This window comes from Hipposideros armiger, unplaced genomic scaffold (genome assembly GCF_001890085.2).
Source record: "Hipposideros armiger isolate ML-2016 unplaced genomic scaffold, ASM189008v1 scaffold_12, whole genome shotgun sequence".
NCBI lineage: Eukaryota > Metazoa > Chordata > Mammalia > Chiroptera > Hipposideridae > Hipposideros > Hipposideros armiger.
In genome coordinates, this window is record NW_017731362.1 from 7,912,108 (window position 1) to 7,930,731 (window position 18,624).

At 34.2% G+C, this 18,624-nt stretch overlaps 1 protein-coding gene across 11 annotated transcripts in view; it reads right to left on the reverse strand.

Moving 5' to 3' along the window:
• The window catches only part of ZNF280D (zinc finger protein 280D), a 126,955-nt gene that overhangs the window by 44,339 nt on the left and 63,992 nt on the right, over nucleotides 1–18,624 (reverse strand). For 10 of the 11 annotated variants that reach the window (XM_019665470.1, XM_019665496.1, XM_019665502.1 and 7 more), the window contains 7 exons: nucleotides 16,525–16,748; nucleotides 13,253–13,410; nucleotides 12,422–12,522; nucleotides 11,338–11,484; nucleotides 3,918–4,052; nucleotides 1,800–2,107; nucleotides 1,179–1,319 (listed from right to left, as the gene is read on the reverse strand). In XM_019665470.1, coding sequence (XP_019521015.1) covers nucleotides 1,179–1,319; nucleotides 1,800–2,107; nucleotides 3,918–4,052; nucleotides 11,338–11,484; nucleotides 12,422–12,522; nucleotides 13,253–13,410; nucleotides 16,525–16,748 — 1,214 coding nt within the window. The remainder of the gene's footprint in view (nucleotides 1–1,178; nucleotides 1,320–1,799; nucleotides 2,108–3,917; nucleotides 4,053–11,337; nucleotides 11,485–12,421; nucleotides 12,523–13,252; nucleotides 13,411–16,524; nucleotides 16,749–18,624) is intronic. The other variant, XM_019665479.1, reaches the window with a different exon arrangement.

Consider the following 18,624-nt stretch of genomic DNA (forward strand, 5'->3'; position numbering starts at 1 on the left):
TCCTGGCCCAAGCTGAGCTGCCAACGGGTGGTAGGATGGCACAGCTAAAAAAAAAAGAAAAAAAAGAAACAGTGTATATGATCAGATTAAAATGCTATGTGGTTAAGAAAGGGTACAATAACTTAAAAGTTGATGTGAAATGCTGGCACTAAAGAAGTCAAGGTACCATGACATCAGGCTAATCGTCAAGGGGGGTGAGGTGTGGGGGGGGGCAGGACTGTGAGAGAGGTGCGGAATGAAGCCGTCAAAATGGGTTGGAGAAACCTTGAAAGGAGTAGCTGACAGTGACCAGAAAGTAACACAGGTCAAGTTATGATCTATAAGAAAATCACTTTTATTAGTTGTACTTTAATTCTAATTAAAAAAAAAATGTAACCTCACTTTGAATAATCAACCTAACTGGTTTATATCTGAACAATTTTTGTCTATTTTTAAAAAATAAAAATCTACCCTGAAGGATTCCCCTACTAATGAGATATAAATAATGTAGGCTGTGAAGGCTTTCTCTGCATAGAGTAAGTAATAGGTACTCAAATAATCTAAATTGAATAAATTAATGAAAAAGAATTCCAACAATGGCATCATGACTAGAATAGTCTCTCATTTCACTGACTGAATGTAAGGAAATGATAGATGGTTTGATGGATGGATGGACAGACAGTTGGATTAGAGAGAAAGAGAGAAGAGAGGAGAGAGAGAGAGAGAGAGAGAGAGAGAGAGAGAGAGAGAGAGAGAAAGAAAGAAACAGGCCCAATAAAGTTCTTAGCATCACTGAAAAATCCTGGAGTCTCTCAAAGTGATTGTTTTGAAGAGAATAACATTCATGAAATTACATGCATTTGTTTGGTATATGTATTTAAAACATTTAAATTTTTATCTTTGAAAATAACCATTTTTGAAAGTCCCATAGGAAAAAAAAATTCTCAAAGAAAATCTATTTCCCTAAGAGACCTATCCTAATTTCATTAGTCTAAATGTTCTTACAGTTTTAGTTACAGTAATTTTATGAGTTACTGTACTGGAAAATAGTACCAGGCATCATCCCAGAAGCTCTCTATTGCTTGATGCTTTTAGTTCCTTGAAGAGAAAAATTGGGTTCTAATAGATAACTGTTTTCAAAAACCAAACTTGCTGAATTATAGTTTAATTGGTAATTATATATGTTTAACTCATCTTACCTCATCATATGATTTACATAGGATTTGCTACAGCTAGTGTTGTATCTGCAAAAACTACAGTGGACATATGTAGGAAAGTGGTTTGCAAAATCTTTTATTTCGGAACAACACTCAATGCACTTGTGAACTCCCCGACGATACCTTATGGAAGATAAAAAGAAACTGATAAAAATATTTTTTTAAACAAAAATAATAAAAAAGGGCCTCACTAGTGTTCTTTTAATTAAAGCCAAGTTGTTTAAATTAACACATTTAAACACAGACATAATCTGAAAGTCTGTTATGAACAACAGCTAGAATAAATATAAACAATCTAATGTCAGTTAATGCTTGTCAGTGAAATGAAAGGGATTAAATTAACCAATTCAAGCATCACAAGATATAAGCACAACATATAGTACCAGTATAATGGATATTACAGAAAAAAACATAGTAATTAAGTACTGCTCAACAGTTGTAAAAAAATGTGCCTTTTTATTATTTGCTTGGCCTTTATGCCATTAAGTGATAGCATATAAATGTGTGAGAGAGTTGTGTAATAGGGTACATTTATATTAAATAAAGATTTTACTTTTATATTTAAGATTAAATTAGTATCGTCTATCAGGAATAAAAGATTACCTTAAGTTCCTCAATGCTGTATTGACTTTACTTTTTCTATTGCTATTAGTCAAAGTGCTTTGTTTTTTTTGCATATTAGAGATTTTTGATTTGAATTTAGATTTACTTCCATTAGGCTTACTTGCATTAGGTTTACTTGCACTGAATTTAGTTGTATTAGGTTTACTTGTGTTAGATTTTGTGGGATTTTTAGCAGTTATATTTTTTGTCCTTGGAGGTGAGAGCTGAAGGGTAGACGTGTTTGCACTAATGGAAGATGTACTTGAAGATCCTGATTGAAGAGGTCCAACTGAAGCTCGAATAGTAACCTACAAAAATGAAGATAATATTTACTTTAGAAAATTATTCCTTCAATCAGTATTAAAATTTCACCGTATAACAAAAGTTAAACATCAACTATTTTGAAAAGAGTAAGTATAAACTATAACTGGATAAGTCTTCCATTTATTTTAAATGTTTAAGTGAAATCAATTTTGATATTAATTTACTTGTATTACATTTTTGTATTGATATGTTATATGTTAACAATTATTAATGAATATTAGGAGTTAATACAAATTGCATACTATTAAAAGAGCACATTCCATACATAACTATTTTTATGCTCTAATATAACTACAAACATTCATATACACAGAGGTCAAAATTTAAATCTCAAAGCCTGAAAAATACCTCTAGAAAGGCCTGCATTATCCTTTACTCTGTATTACCCACAGTAAATGTGACCTCCTCTTTACAGTGGCTCATTGGGCAGAATTTATGTTTACAAAGGTTATGGGAGTGGTTACATCAATTCAATATACTTCATGGAGAGTTTAATAATATTTAGAATTTCCTTAAAGAGAACTAATATAAAGCTTATGATTTAGTATTCAGAAATTATATTAGTTGGTTGACAATGGAAAACACAATAGCCTACTAACCTTCTCATTAATCATTTGACTATTCTCCCCCCTTGTATACTAGGAACAGCCTATAAGGAAGTCCTATGAAAACATGTGCTTTGGTATCACGTTAGGAGTTAGGAATCAAAAGACCTGAAGTTAAATCTCATACTACTTCCTAGCCATGTGGCCTTGAATAAGTAACTTATCCTCTTAAGCCTCTTTATCTATAATAAGAGGCAATACCTGCCTTGTCTACCTCACCAGATTGCTGTATGAATTAAATAACAGAAACTATGAAAAAGCATACCAAAAGCCTAATCCTAAGGCGCTATAAAACATTTAGTATAGTTATTATTAATATTATTATTGCTATTATCATGAATAAGGGAAAATATGAGAGAGGACTGCACTGCTTACATTAGTGTTGTGCATGTCTAGTCCCAGCAAGGAATGAATGGACTGCAGGGAAGCTTCTCTTGCTCTAGGTCTTCAGAGCATGGCTTTATATTGTTTTAGTTAATTCAAATAACAGACATACCCACATTCAAAGGTAAGAACCCAAAGCCAAATATAAATGTTTTGGGGATTATTTCACTTTGGATTATCCATGCCTCTGTTTCCCTCCACTGGAGCAAATATTCAAGAGCTGACTGTATATAAAGAAGTCAGAAAAAACAGAGGTATATAAGGCAAAAAGGGAAAAGTAAATTACAATCATCAGTATGCAGTCAGACATGTGTTTGCTCACTTAAACATAATGCTATCCAGCAGCAAAACTTGCTTCTCTGAATGCAGGCTTAGTAATAACAACTTCAATAAGCATCTAAAAACCTATGGCATTCAAGGCACTGTACCAGATGCTGAGGACACAAAGATAAATAAAACATGATTCCTGATCTCAAATAGTTTAGTAGATAAAGCCGATATATACACTGCCAACTGGAATAGCTCAAAAAAAGGCTATATAATATTGACACAACCCAGTGATCCAGGGAACAGTTAATCCAGTTGTACTTTTTAAAAGGAATACCATTCTAACAGAGCACACAGCACTGATCAAAAAACAATGGTTAGAGGGTTTTTTCTAAACATAAGAATGATAAAATCTAGTTTTGGAGTCAATAAAAATCAGTAACTATTTTTTAAAGTATTATATTCAATAGATAAAACCAGGCAGGAGTTAATTTCCATTACCATACAAAATGTTAAAATACAACATATTTGAACTCACTTTTGTTCCAGGAGGCAATCCTTCTAGTTGTTTAGGTTTTATAAATGTTCGATGATGCTGAGTCTTGTGATCCATTTTCTCTTTGCATGTCAAAAACTGCAGTCTGCATTTTGTACAACGATGTATTCCTTTTTTCTGGAAACAAAAAAAAGGAAAAATAATTTCTACAATCACAAATCCTGAGTTCTGAAACTGCTCTGATTTAATTTTAATGATTCTGAAACAATTTTTTAAATAGTATTTTATATCTTTCATCATAAATATTAGCAAAGTATTATTTCATTTTGTAAAAACACTTTTTGCATTAGTATTTGGATTTCAAAAATGTCTATTACTATACAGAAATTGAACATGCAAGTTGTATCAATAAGTTCTAATAAAAGCGCTCTCAAAAGTGGTGTGAAAGCTCCTTTAATTATAACTTTAAAGTATTTAGACACAAGATACTATGAAAATGAGCAATACTATGTTTTTATCCTAGAAAAAAGTAAATCCTTTTTAATTTTTGCTCTTGCAAGTTGGTTAAAAAATTGGTAAAAGAAATTCAAATATTTAACCAGACATTTCAAAGAAGCTTGTTAAAGAAATGGTTGTGTAAAGCTGTGCTGTCTAATAAAACTTTCTGCAATGATGAAAATGTTCTAGAGCTGCACTGTTCCATACACTAGTGACTGCACTAGTCACATACAGTTATTAAGCACCTGAAATGCGCCAATACAATTGAGGAATTGAATTTTTAATTACTTTAATTTTAAATAGCCACACATGGTTAGTGGCTACTACAATGAACAGTGTGAATATGGGGGGATAAACCAGAACAACTATTCCTAAACTATTTACTGATTGAGGCACCTTTACTGAGTCCCTCCTCAAACCCAATCTTGACACTACTCTATAGATGTGAAGCAGGACCCAAGGAAAAATCCTAAATTATTTCCCCATGGCTAGTGACATTGCCAGATTCCTGAGCCAATGTTCTTTTTACTACATAATATCAACTACAATCTTTACCTATATGCTCTCATTAATTTTTAAATTATATATATGTACATAAAATTGTATGCATATGCATACATATATATAAATTACCGTATTTGCCAGCGTATAAGACGATTTTTTGGCCCTGAAAAATATGCCTCCAAGTGGGGGGTCGTCTTATACACCAGGTACACTTCAGATAGACTGCCCATAGTGCTTGCCCCGTGCCATAGTGGCCTCCCGATGCCCGCCCACTTCATTCCACATACCGTTCAGGCATCAGCAGCACTGCTGGGTGTATGCTCGGCTGTTATGCGATTTTGCGAGTGTGGTAAATTCGGGTTACCGTATATTTCTTTACATATGCATTGAAGATTCGCGATTTTGCGCTATCATGGTGCCTGTTAGAATGTTGAAGAGCTCGCACTTGCGCACTAGTGAGGTCCCAGGGAGATGCTGATGCAAGGGTGGACCAGACTGCTATAGTGACAGGGCGGGCAAACAGGGAGCAGGGACCAATCAAATCAGGCTTTGTATACAGCCAACAGCCAACCACAATACTGCACCATTGTACAGTACAGCATAGAAAATGTCGACCAGTCAAACCCCTATCATCCCTATCATGGCACCAGCCAAAAGAAAGAAGTATGATGCAAATTTTAAACTGAAAGTTATAAACTTTGCTAAGGAAAATAATAATTGTGCTGCTGCAAGACAATATGGAGTAACAGAAAAGATGGTTCGGGACTGGAAATCAAATGAGAAAGCATTAAAGAGTATGCCAAGGGGTAAGTGTGCATTAAGAAGAGGCACCCCACACTGGCCAGAACTCGAAAAACATGTAGCAGACACGGTGGCTCAACATCGCCAAAACGGTTATGTGGTGACACGAAATACAATACGCTTGTTTGCACTTCAGTGGGCCAAATCAAATCTGATATTGTTTTACCTTTTATTTGGTGTGTGGAAGGTGTGCGGAAGAGGGGGTAGTCTTATACGGCGAGTATATAACAAACTCTGTATTTTGAGTGGAAATGTTAGGGGGTCGTCTTATACGCCCAGTCGTCTTATACGCCGGCAAATACGGTAAACATATAAATACAAAAGAATGTTTTCTCAAAGCTGCAATCTGCCAGATATACCATTATTTCCATTTAAATACAATCAATCATTTATAAAATTCAAGTAAGGTAATATACTGACACACAGTTACTGGCACACAGGCATTTCTTAAGTTCTTTACAAAGTTCAAAGGAATATATAAGTATATGTTAATATTACTATTTTAGCCACATCTTAAGACTATTTTAGAAATGTGGTGCATTGGATTATATCATAGGTACAAGCAACTTAAATAAATTCACTTATATCTGGCTTAAGAAAGAGAAAAAAAAGAGAAAACTTGACCAAGAAAAAGATACCAAGACAACATGAAAGTCCTCCAGAATCCAGTTCCCAGAAATCTTTTCTATATCTATAATCACTCCTTTGGTTACCTCATCCACTTTCATAGCTTTAACTACCACGTATCCAACTGCTTACCTGACATCACTACCTGATATCTAATATACATCTCAAATCAACATGGACAAAATTGAATTCTTGATTTCCCCCTACATCCCTGCCCCCCTAAATGTGCTCTTTCCTCAGACTTCCCCATATGACAGTATATAAAAACTCCATTCTTACAGGTGCTTAGGACAAAAAACTTGGTTGCTCTCTCTCACATCCGATATCCAACCCATTAACAAAACCTGTGGGCTTCACCTTCAAAAACTTTCATAATCTTTACACTTCTCATTACCTTCAATGACTGCTACCATACCGGCTCAAGCCACTCACCTGGGCTTCTATAATAACCTCTTATCTTCTCCCTGTCATCTTCTTTCCTCCCTATGGTCTGTTTTTTTTACAGCTGCCAATTATCTTAAAACATGACAGATCTTTCATGTACTTAAAATGCTCTGATGGCTTTCCAAAGTCCTGATTCTGGTTTACCAAGGCTCTGCAGGAACTGGCCCACATTCTAGCACTATAACCTTATCTCCTACTATTCCTCTTATTAGTTTACTCTGCTCTAGACACAACTGGCCTCTTTGCCGATCTTTGAGTGCCCCAGGTTTGCACTTACTTCACTGCCTACATAATGTTACCTCTCCCAGATTTCCACATGGCTTATTCCTTTGTTTCCTTCAAAAAGACCCTTTTTTGACCACTTTATATACAAAACAGCAACTACTCCTCCACTCCCAACACCTCCCCAATCCTTGGCACTCCCTAGCCTCCACATTTCTTTCCACAGTACCTATCACCAGCTAACATGCATATACATTCAAATATAAACACACATACACTTATTATCTTCCTCCGCTATAATACAAAATCCAGAGGGTACAAATTTTGTTTTGTTCACTGCTGTATAATACCTAAAACAGCCCCTTGCACATAGTAAGGCAACCAATAAATATCTGTTAAAGAAATGTATAGTACTGACTCTGGGTGGTGAACACATAAAGCAATATATATATGATGCATTATAGAATTATACACTTGAAACCTACATAGTTTTGTTGACCACTGTCACTCCATTAAATTTTAATTAAAAAAACACACACACACACAAAAAAATGGATAGTGAGGCAGAAAGCAAGAGACTGACTGAGAAAGTATATATGAGTAGCAGGTACAATTTAACTAATTCAAAATATCTGCCATTCCATTCAATGAATATTTGTCCAGAGCCCTGAGACAGACTACATTAATTTATAATACTATTCCCTTAGTTGGACACAAGTCTTGAACATCTCTCTTGTGTATGTATGCATTTCAGTGTGTTATGGGTGATAGACAGTGCATTTTTAATAATATGATGTTCAACAAAAGAACTAGTGATCCATTCAAAGGGTAGAGAAATAATTGAACTTTTTGACAAAAATACTACATTGTTGAAGAGACTTGAGGGAGTTAAGGGTAATTCTGACTATATGTAATTTCTGCCCTTAGACCTAATACCAATATGAAATCTGACTCAATGGTAGAGCAATATAAAGGTTGGGCTCTGAAGTGAAATTTTAACTCTGCTTTATATTAGGTAATGTAACAATGGGCAAGTTACTTTCTCTAAAACTTTTGTTTCCTTATCTATAAATTAAAAATAATAATGAGGTCTGACAATGAAGTCCGTGAACTTGTTGCAGCAATGTTGCTAACCTTTTTTTTTTTAAAGATTTTTATTGGGGAATTGGGGGATGGGAACAGCATTGGGGAATCAGGGAAGGAGAACAGACAAGCTGCTGTCCTTTTGTTCTTCAGTCTAGTTGTGGAGGACATCACTTCACTGGCCCAAGTTGGCACCATCATTGCGCTCTTCCTGGGCGAGGCAGATCATTCGCCAGCTTCTGGATGGCTGCTCATGCTGGCTGCTGGCTACACACGGTAGCCCATGGCAACCCACTGCAGCAGGGGCTGCAGCCTACACCGTCGCCTTCGACTCACCACAGCTCAGCTCCAGGTTGAGCTGTTGGTCAGCATCTTAGCTGTAGAGGGCAGTGTCACTGGCCCTCATATGTGGGATCCGAACCGGGGCCCTCTGGTGTTCCAAGCCAGCTCTTAACCAACGCGCTACTCGGCCGGCCCATTGCTAACTTTTTTTGATATCAGAGGGATTATTCATTATGAATTTGTACCAACTGGACAGTTAACCAAGTTTACTATTTGGAAGTGCTAAAAAAGGCTGCACGAAAAAGTTAGACGACCTGAAGTTTTTGCCAACAATTCATGGCTCTTGCATCACAATAATGCATCAGCTCACAACATGGCACTATCTGTGAGAAGAGTTTTCAGCCAGTAAATAAGTAACTGTATTGGAACACCCTTTCTACTCACCTGATCTGGCCCCGAATGACTTCTTTCTTTACCCGAAGAGAATGGAATATTAAAAGGAAGAGATTTTGATGACATCCAGGACATCAAGAGTAATATGACAACAGCTCTGATTGCCATTCCAGAAAAAGTTCCAAAATTGCTTTGCAGGGTGGACTAGGTGCTGGCATTAGTGCATAGCTTCCCAAGGGAAGTACTTTGAGAGTGACTATAGTGATATTCAGCAATGAGGTACATAGCACTTTTTCTAGGATGAGTTCATGAACTTGTCAGACCTCATATACATAGGGTGATTGTGAGGCTTTACCAAAATACATGTAAAGCACCTACTGTTGCCTTAAGTCAGCGGTTCTCAACCCGTGGGTCACGACCCCTTTGGGGATCGAACAACCCTTTCACAGGGGTCGCCGGGTACTCATATGTGGGCGTATCTGCATGTGGGCCTGGAGATGGATAGAGGAGCAGTGTCTTGGTTCATAAGACCATCAAAAATATGTGTTTTTGGATGGTCTTAGGCGACCCCTGTGAAAGGTTGAGAACCGCTGCCTTAACTGATTTTATATCTTAACTGCTTGTTTTTTATTAAAGATCTAATGAGCATATTTAACACATCTGAAATCACTTTCACATCTTAAAAGTCATACAAACTGGGTTGTCAGCTCTAAACAATCACTGAAGACTGAATAATATACCCTCTTAAAGAAAAGTTACAACCAGAATCTTCAAAGACAATAAAATGAACCATAGAGTCAACAATTCTTATTGTCTAGTATCACACTAATAATGTGCCATCTCAATTAAAAGTTTATAATCCTGCTCAGCTAAGGTTTTCCAGTCTCTTGTAAGTAATTATACAAATTATAAATACTTGAAGGATGCCTGATGATCCTTTCATTAATAGATTTCCCCTCTTTACTGCTGGCTACCTACATCCTAGGTATTCCCTCCCATCCCCCCCCAAAAAAAATTGGGCACCCATAGCAAGTTAAGACGCAAAACTCAGGGTATAAAAACTGATTATAAATCACATAACCCATCTAGTGAGCTCACACATCTCTTTCATAATTATCATTCTTCCCACATCTACATCTTACTCTGGAGCTTAGTAAAGCATATGGGAAAAATTATGCGAAAAGACCCATAATGAAGTAGAACTACTGTCTTACTTGCCCTTTCAAAATTAAAGGCCAAAAATGAAATACAGAGTGCCAAGAATAGTGTTTCCCAAACTCTGTTCCTCAAGAAATGTTAGTAAGTATTCTGCAAAAAAAGAATTCAATGACAAATAGGTTTGGGGAATAATACATATTATATCACTTGCTTAGAGATTTACAATGTATTAGCATTTTAAAAGCTCCGAGAAGTCCTGCTTTAAAAACAGACAAAAAAAACACTTTAATTTTGTGAATCTAGGCATTTACCAAATTTATTTACCAGTAACAATTTGGGGGTAAGCATCTATTAACACCTGATGGAACACTGTTAAAGAAACCTAGAATAGAAAGATCTTGCCAGAACTTCTCAAGGATAGGTTAGCATCTCAGTCAGATCATAGATGCTTCTACATTTATTGGGAAATTCAACTTTTATGGTATTTTCCAATTAAAAACCATAAGATGATTTCATGATTATCTAATGACTGAAACTGAAAGCAAAGTGAGCAACCAATGCTGAATAAATTCGCATGCCAATTTAATCAATAATAAATAAATGTAATGAGCTGATTAGTGAGGTGTCATAACTTGATTATATGATCAGATTCATTAAATCTACTGACTTCCGGGTTTGGCTATGGCACTGTTACTCTTTCAAGCACTAAAGAACAGAACGAGTGTTGCATGAAAGTTTTCAGCCCAAATAAAGGACGGTTTAATTGCTTCAGGAAAAGTACCAGTAAGCAAAATATCAGAATTCAAGCGAAGGGTATAAGCACTAATACTGGGTCCCAAGAGCTATATAGCAGAAGTGACAGAAGTCATCCACAAAACAAGTTATGGCCTAAATACAGTTCTTTGACAGAGTTCATATATCCAGCAATAGGTGTCATTACTCTTTCCTTTATCACTGGCAAGCTATAAAAGACCACTCCTGGTCAATGATGACAATATGTCTTCTCATAATAAGGGGGCTAGAAAGTAGAAATAAAGTTGGAAGAGAAAGAAGAAAATAAGATTATGAGTCCTCAATCTTTTCCTTCTCAGATCAAATTCATCATTTCCCCTGCTCCTATCAACTACCTTCAAAATCATTCTCATATAGACGCTTAGACCCTGAAATATCTGATCTTTTGGATAGTCCACTTACCTTCCTTTTTTCCCTTCAATCCTAGGTTTCCTATTTCTAGCTATGTTTCAAATTTTTCATTTATGAGCCAAAACATCACCAGAAAGGAAACAAGGAAAAGGAGTGGAAGTTTCACAAGTAATTCAGCACAAGCTGCAAATTAATTGTCATTTGGAACAACACTGCTTCCTTTATAGAATAAATATAACCATCATTCTAAGTCATAATCTAACTTTTCACTACAACAACATGAACAAATAAGAACTGGTAATCTCACCTGATGCTTCATATAATGATGCATATAGGGTGTTGCAATTTTAATAACTTTGAGGCAAAATGGACACAGCAAATTCTTAGTGTTTTCATGGGACGTTCTAAAATGAGTTTCTACATCAGAAAATGATGATGATCTGTAATTGCAAACCTATAAATAAAAAGGTTTAGTTTAACTTGAAAATGTATATATGACATACATATATAAGTCATTTGTTCAGAAGAACATTATGTACTACTACTAATTCAGCTGATGTCTGCACAACCAAGAATCCCAGTAACACAAGCACCAAGTTCTCTTTTAAAGTTTAAGAATATTTTCCAAAATATAACTAGATTCCCTTCTATGTATTAGATCTTTTTATCTATCATACCCTATCCTGACTTGAATTTTCAAGCTGTGACACCTTTTGCTTTTCCTATGAACTTTTTCCTGCCACATAAAACAGCATCCTCCATTAGATTATGAATGGCTTCCAGGCTATGGCAGTGGCAATTTATTTTTGTTTTGCTTTCCTATTCCTTCAAATTCTAGGAAAATACTAGTCCCAAAGCATTTGGTAGGGTTCTCTATATCTAAAATCATTTCATATTTCCTTTGTATGCCTACATTCTTCCCTATATGGTAAGACAAGTCTACATGTCTGTTTTTCTTCCACAGGGCTTTTCTTTGTCCACTATAGGGGTGGGCAAACAATGGCACCCGGGCCAATTCCAACTCTACTGATCACATATACAATGCATGAATTATGCCACAGGACTTTCTACTAATACATTTTTTACAAGAGGGATCTTATTTTAGTAACCAATTTTATCTAAATGGTTAGAAAAATAAAAGAATATATTTCATGACACATGAAATTCAAATTTCAGTGTCCATGAATAAAGCTTTACTGAAACACAGCCACATCCATTCATTTACTGATTATCTATGGCTGCCTTTATGCTACAATGGCAGAGTTGATTAGTTGCAACACAGATCATATGATCCACAAAGCCTGACCTGGCCCTTTACAGAAAAAACTTGCTGACTTCTAACCAAAACAATGAAAAACAAACACTAAGTACACAATAAAATATGTATATACCTGGCAAATATATGGCATTTCACCGGGTTTATGATTGTCCTTCATATGTTGCAAAAGAATATGCTCTGTTTCAAATGATAATTCACAGATTTTGCAAATGGCTAAAAGTGGCAGGAAAAAGACGTTACACCATTTCAAGATATTACACACACAAATATCGAATCATATTGTATACCCCAAACTAATATAATGTTATATGTCAATTATACCTCCATTTTTTTAAAAAACAGTATCCTCTTGAGGCAAAGATATATTTCTCATTTTAAATATCTATATCAGCAACAATATTAGTAGAACTGGTGGTGGTGGTGAAGAGTTATATAGTTAACTGTGTTCTAAGCAGTTTAACTCACTTAATTCCCATAACAACATTATGAAGCAGGTATTCCTATTATCAAATATTCTAACATTAAGTAACTTGCCTGAGATCACATAGCTATTAAGAGGCAGAGGTGGGATTTGAACCAAAGCTATTTAGCTCCAAAATCTATGATTTTAACTACCATTGTAGTTAATATTCTTACTCAAGTTTAAATAAACGGTGCTGATTTCATATTTGAAACCTATGATCTGAGGCTTTTAATTTAGTCCCCCACATACAATACACAGATTATTTACTTTATTGAATTATTTACAGGAGGAGCTTTAATTTTTGCAACTCATTTTATTTAAAAGTTTATAATAGTTAAAACATAACTCCTTCAATTTTGCCCTCAAATTCCAAAGTCTTTTTCTTATTCTTATTTTTCCTAAGAGGCTTCTTAAGGTTTTCTCAGAATTAATATTGTTAAAATCAATAACATTCAATACGTAAATGAAATCATAACTTACTAGAAAATTCATGGGGTGTGTGAGTACTTTCAATGTGGCACTGCAGTTGAAACGGTGTGGGAAATTGACGGTAGCAGTGCTGGCAGGTGGTGTGGTTTTCCCAGCTCTCACTGCTCTGCTTCTCAAGTTCTAAATGGTGTTTCATGTGGTTCATAAACCTATAAATGATTGTCAACAGGTGCAAAAATTCAGATTTAAAAACAAAAATCTCACAAATAAGTATCTAAATTTTAAAATACAGATATATTACTCAAAATAGCATCTCAAAAGCCTTAAAGTCCTCTAGAAAAGTATGTACTTTAAATAATCACTTTCGTTAAGTGGGTTAGTAAATATCTTCTTTTCATCTTTGTTTTAAAAATTCACTAATGTAATTAATCTGAAATGTCACTAATTTGCTCTAATCTTTATTAATTTCAGATTAAAATGTTTTCTTAAGATAAAACAGCAGGCTTCTTTTCCATACATGAAATACTATTTATATTTTTAAATAAACTACTGAAAGGAAGGAAACTCTACCACCAAAAGTAGCTACAGAGTCATAAGGGTAATATTTTAAAGGCCGAGAAGATATACTAATAGATTCCAGATGCTTAAAAGACAAATTACTGGTATTTTTACTTGTGTCTTGGTTTCCAAATGCATGTAATAGCAATTTTAATGCCTACAATTACAAGAACCTTTTGTTTTATTTAATGATACTGGTTTACTGTTAGCACAGGCTGTTTATTTGAATTTGCAGACTGTGCCCTTTGTAGGCAACATCCATTTTTCAGTTTTACATTCTGCTATTTCAGCTTCCCTAAAAGGCTTCTGATGAGCAGGAACTATGACCTTTAACAGCAGAGTGTGCAATATAAATGGGAATACCTATTTAAAAGACCTTATTGAAGCTTTCTGTTATATTTGAAAGTAAAGTTATTCAATCAAAATAATAATTTTTAGACTGGGGCAACTATTAACAATTATTCACTTTGAGTCCCTAAAGGAAATAATCTTGAAATGAAGTGATAATGTCATCAATCTACATAGCAATCATCAAGAAGGTCATAACATTTATCTCTTTTTCACACCTCTAGAACACAACTTCTCTTTCAAACAGGTTATAGCATGCCTTGAAATACCTTTTTGTCCTCCTTGGGTTTTAACTTCAGCTCTATAAACAGCTATAGAAAATCCTAGTATTGGCTAACTATTTACATATAGAAAAAAGACCATGAGCCACTAAACTTCCGGCTCACAACTTTAAGCAATTAAAGTATATCTATATAAAATAATCTCTTAACTAGCACGCTTTCTCTCAGTTATTGAGTCCCCATCAGGAGTACATACTACTTAAACCAACAGTGGAAATGAGAAAACAAAAACCAAACTTCTTGTAATTATGTTCACAGAATAAAATAAACCTAAGTGTTTTTGGTGGCACTCAATGTAGGAAAAAAAAAAGTACCATACCACAATATGTTGATAAGGCAGAGAGTAGCAACCTAAATCTATCAGTTTCTTACAATTCTCTACAAACATCAACTTGCTGTTCTTTACTGTTAAGGTAAAATATTATTTAACATATAGTATATAACTTCTTTGATTATGAAGTGTTTCATTAAGGTTACATTTACTAAACAATCAGTACTTCAAAATATGCTCAATTTCTAGAATGTCTATATAGTCTGATACTCTATAAATATGTAACTAGTCTTCTGGAACAATATCAAAATAAGAAATTTTCTATTTCCATATGTTTAATACTAAATTGGCTAATCTTAAAGGAATAGCCAAAAACTGTTGCTGCAATAACTTCTAATGCCATATACATAACATTTAGGTAAAAAGGAACAAGTCAGTGAACCATATTTCTATGAAATTTACCATATTTACTAACATAATTTTTCTGGTGTATATACTATTAAAATGGTAAGAACATAGAAATAGGTGACAGAATTCAATTGTAATACCATTTCAGTGTTATATCACAAAGTACAATATCCTTTCTGTTAAACTACTAGGACCATTATTTATTGATGGCTGTTAAAGTTTGATAAGAGGAGATAAAGTAATGTGAAAACTCATATGAAATAGTATATGTGCTAGAATTTTGAAATCTATAAAATACTACCATAAACAAAGCATTAATAATTGCTATAAAAGTATATTCAGGGGGTTTCTATTTGACCCAAGAATTCACCAGAAAATTAAATAAATTCTAGGTCCAGAAGTAACCTACTGATGCCTAAGAATGCTAATTACAAATAATATTTAACAAGGGTAAACATGAAAAGGTATACATATATGTTTATGTATAGACACACATACCCCTCACCTAAGGAAAATACAATGATGACTGCAACTTACTTTGGAATGCACGCGCACACACACACACACACACACACACACACACACACACACACACACACACACAAATAGATTGAAGGAAGGATCAATAAATATATGATAAAGCAAGTACAGTAAAATGTCAATGGTAGAATTACCTTAAGTGTCCACTGTAAAATTTTTAAAACTTTGCTAAATGTCTAAAAATCTTTCATAATAAAATTGTGGGAAAACAATCTTACCTAATGTAAATATAAAGCTATATAACCAATGGAAAATATCAACTAATATATCTCTTGTTACTTTGTTCTTGCTACTAACTCATTTATAGGATGACAGTGAATAGTTTGCTATGCAACTCAAGGATTACAAGGTATAAATTCTTAAAATTTAAAGCATACATGTATAAGAGCTTCAAAATTCCACTGGAAATTAAATCTCTATTTTTTAAAGAAGTTAAATGTTAAAATAAAGAAGATATGCTTCACTTTTTATGCAAGGTAATTGTTCTAAAAATTATAAGTATCAATTGAAAGATTTGAGCATTAAATAAGATTAGTATGGTGCAGGTCAAGTTGGACAAAACATAAAAAAGTGGCTTTTCTTGAAATATAAGGAAAAATAAAATTCAAAAGCAGCTAAAAATAAAAATTATATCATGAAAATTCCTAAATCACTGATAATATAGGGGAAAAGTTAATTTAGCTTTATTTGAAATAACGTTCATCCTTTCTTAGGTTATCTTGAAATACAAGTGGATCCAGGAGTCAATTACAAAATACAAGAAAGGACAAAAGCTTTTCAACAAGAAAATCTGCCTTTGTTCTTAGTAAAAAGTGTTAAAATCTAGAATGGCACAGAAAAATGCAAGATAAAGATACAACATTTATATCTGCAGCACTGCAATTTTCAAATAGAAACAAAAATAAGCATTTACATACCGAATATTATTTTTAAGAATTTTCAAGCAACTGAAGCATTTAAAGGTTGTGTGAGTCTTCTGTTCTTCCTGGACATCTCCTTCATGTTTTCCATAATAAAAGTCATTAACTAACATGATCAATTTTCCTTTCTCTGAATCAACAGTCTTATTTGTATTTGCCGTACTTGAAAACTCTGTTTTAGTCAGTCCCAAAAAGTTATTTATCATGTCTGGACAACAGTACTGAAAGAGAAAAAATAGAAGCCTTATTTATCTTTTAAAAAAATAGATACCAAAAAAATTATTCTGTGTTTATACCTAAGGCCAGACCATGTAAAACTATGCTTGGTAATATATCTGGAAAAATAATCACCAAGTTTGTGGTGCATATACATGGTTTAAAAAATGCAAACAATAGGGGCCGGCTGAGTGGCTCAGTTGGTTAAGAGCTCGCTCAAGAGTTTGAGCTCTGAGCAACAGTGGTTCGAGTCAGCCCGAGCTGAGCAGCCGTGAGCTGCCAACAGGTGGCAGGATGGCTCAGCTAAAAAAAAAAAATAATAATAATAATAATAAAAAATGCAAACAATAAATATCTATGATCTTAATAAACAACAACAAAAAATGTTTTTAAAGAAAAACCTTAAAACCAGGACTTGGCTACTGATCTAATAGCTTTTCTTTGCAATTTAACTTTTCAGATGTAAACTTTTAATAATAATTTAAATACTTAACTAAACTAAAACTAAAAATCATTCATTTGATATCCATGTCAAAATAGAGTATAGAAAAGAAATGTAGTTTTACGTGCCATAATGTATGTTTAACTATCAAGTGACAGAATAAATTTCATAACATCTGCTTGGAACTGGACATTGAGCACAGCTAACCTGCCATTCCCCAAACACAAGGAACTAGAAAATGTATGGGAAAAAAAGAAGCATCAGTTATGTCTTGAAAACTTCAACAGTTACATCTTCACAACTAGAACGCTTAAATATTAGAAAGGAAAATTTAGCTTCATGAGTAAAATCAAGATGTTACATAAACTGGTTTTAATGTGGAATACTTTCATACATAAGCTTTTTGTTTTTTTCAACAAGATAAAACTAATTATTTCAGAATTTTCAGTTATACAATCTCGCTAGGGCAGTTTTTCTCAGAGGGTAATCCAAGGAAAATCTTCATTGGCAATTTTTCTCAGAGGGCAATCAGAAAATAAAATCATACTTGAAAAAAAAAAAGAAGTGCTTTTCAAAATGCTAATTCCTGGGCCCATTTCAGAATCAAAAAACCACAAGGTCTAAATTTAGGCTCCAGAAATCTGTATTTTTTAACAAGCCATTCAGGTAATTCTTTTACAACATAAACCAATTGGCTTTAAGTCTTTCTAAATGTATTATTTAGTAAACTATTAGCAACATAAGAACATTTGAAAATCTTAACACAATTTCTATGCCATTTCTAAGGTATCAACATCCACTTCCTCTCATGCCACACTGAAATGTTAAATCATTGGTGTAACTTTCTGTGTCACATGGGAAACTGGGCCTTTATTCAAGACAGACCTATAACATTTCCTTCACTTGCACTTATTTTGTTCACTTGTCAATTTTGAAACCTATTAAGAGAAAAAAAAAAAACTCCACAAAATCTAAAATAGATCCAAAAGAGAGGAAGAAAAATATAGAATAAAATGGACCCACAAAAAGTGACAAAATTTGTGTTTAGGACTTAAGTTTGTAACCATAAACTAAATTAGGATAAATACATTAGTTCTTTAATACAATATGATCCTCTGTAGTCTAGCTCTATGAATAAATAGTTAAAATGAAACCACAACAAAAAGAGGAAAATGAGAACGGTTTTTCTATATGTTTCTAGATTCTTCCGGAGACACATACAATATTTAAGAGCTCGGGCCAGCCGAGTGGCACATTGGTTAAGAGCTGGCTTGGGATGACAGGCGGCCCCGGTTCGGATCCCACATATGAGGGCCAGTGACACTGCCCTCTACAGCTAACATGTTGAACAATAGCTTTCGTGAGTTGCCGGCAACGGCGTAGGCTGCAGCCCCTGTGGCAGTGGGTTGCCATGGGCTACAGTATGTAGCCAGCAGCCA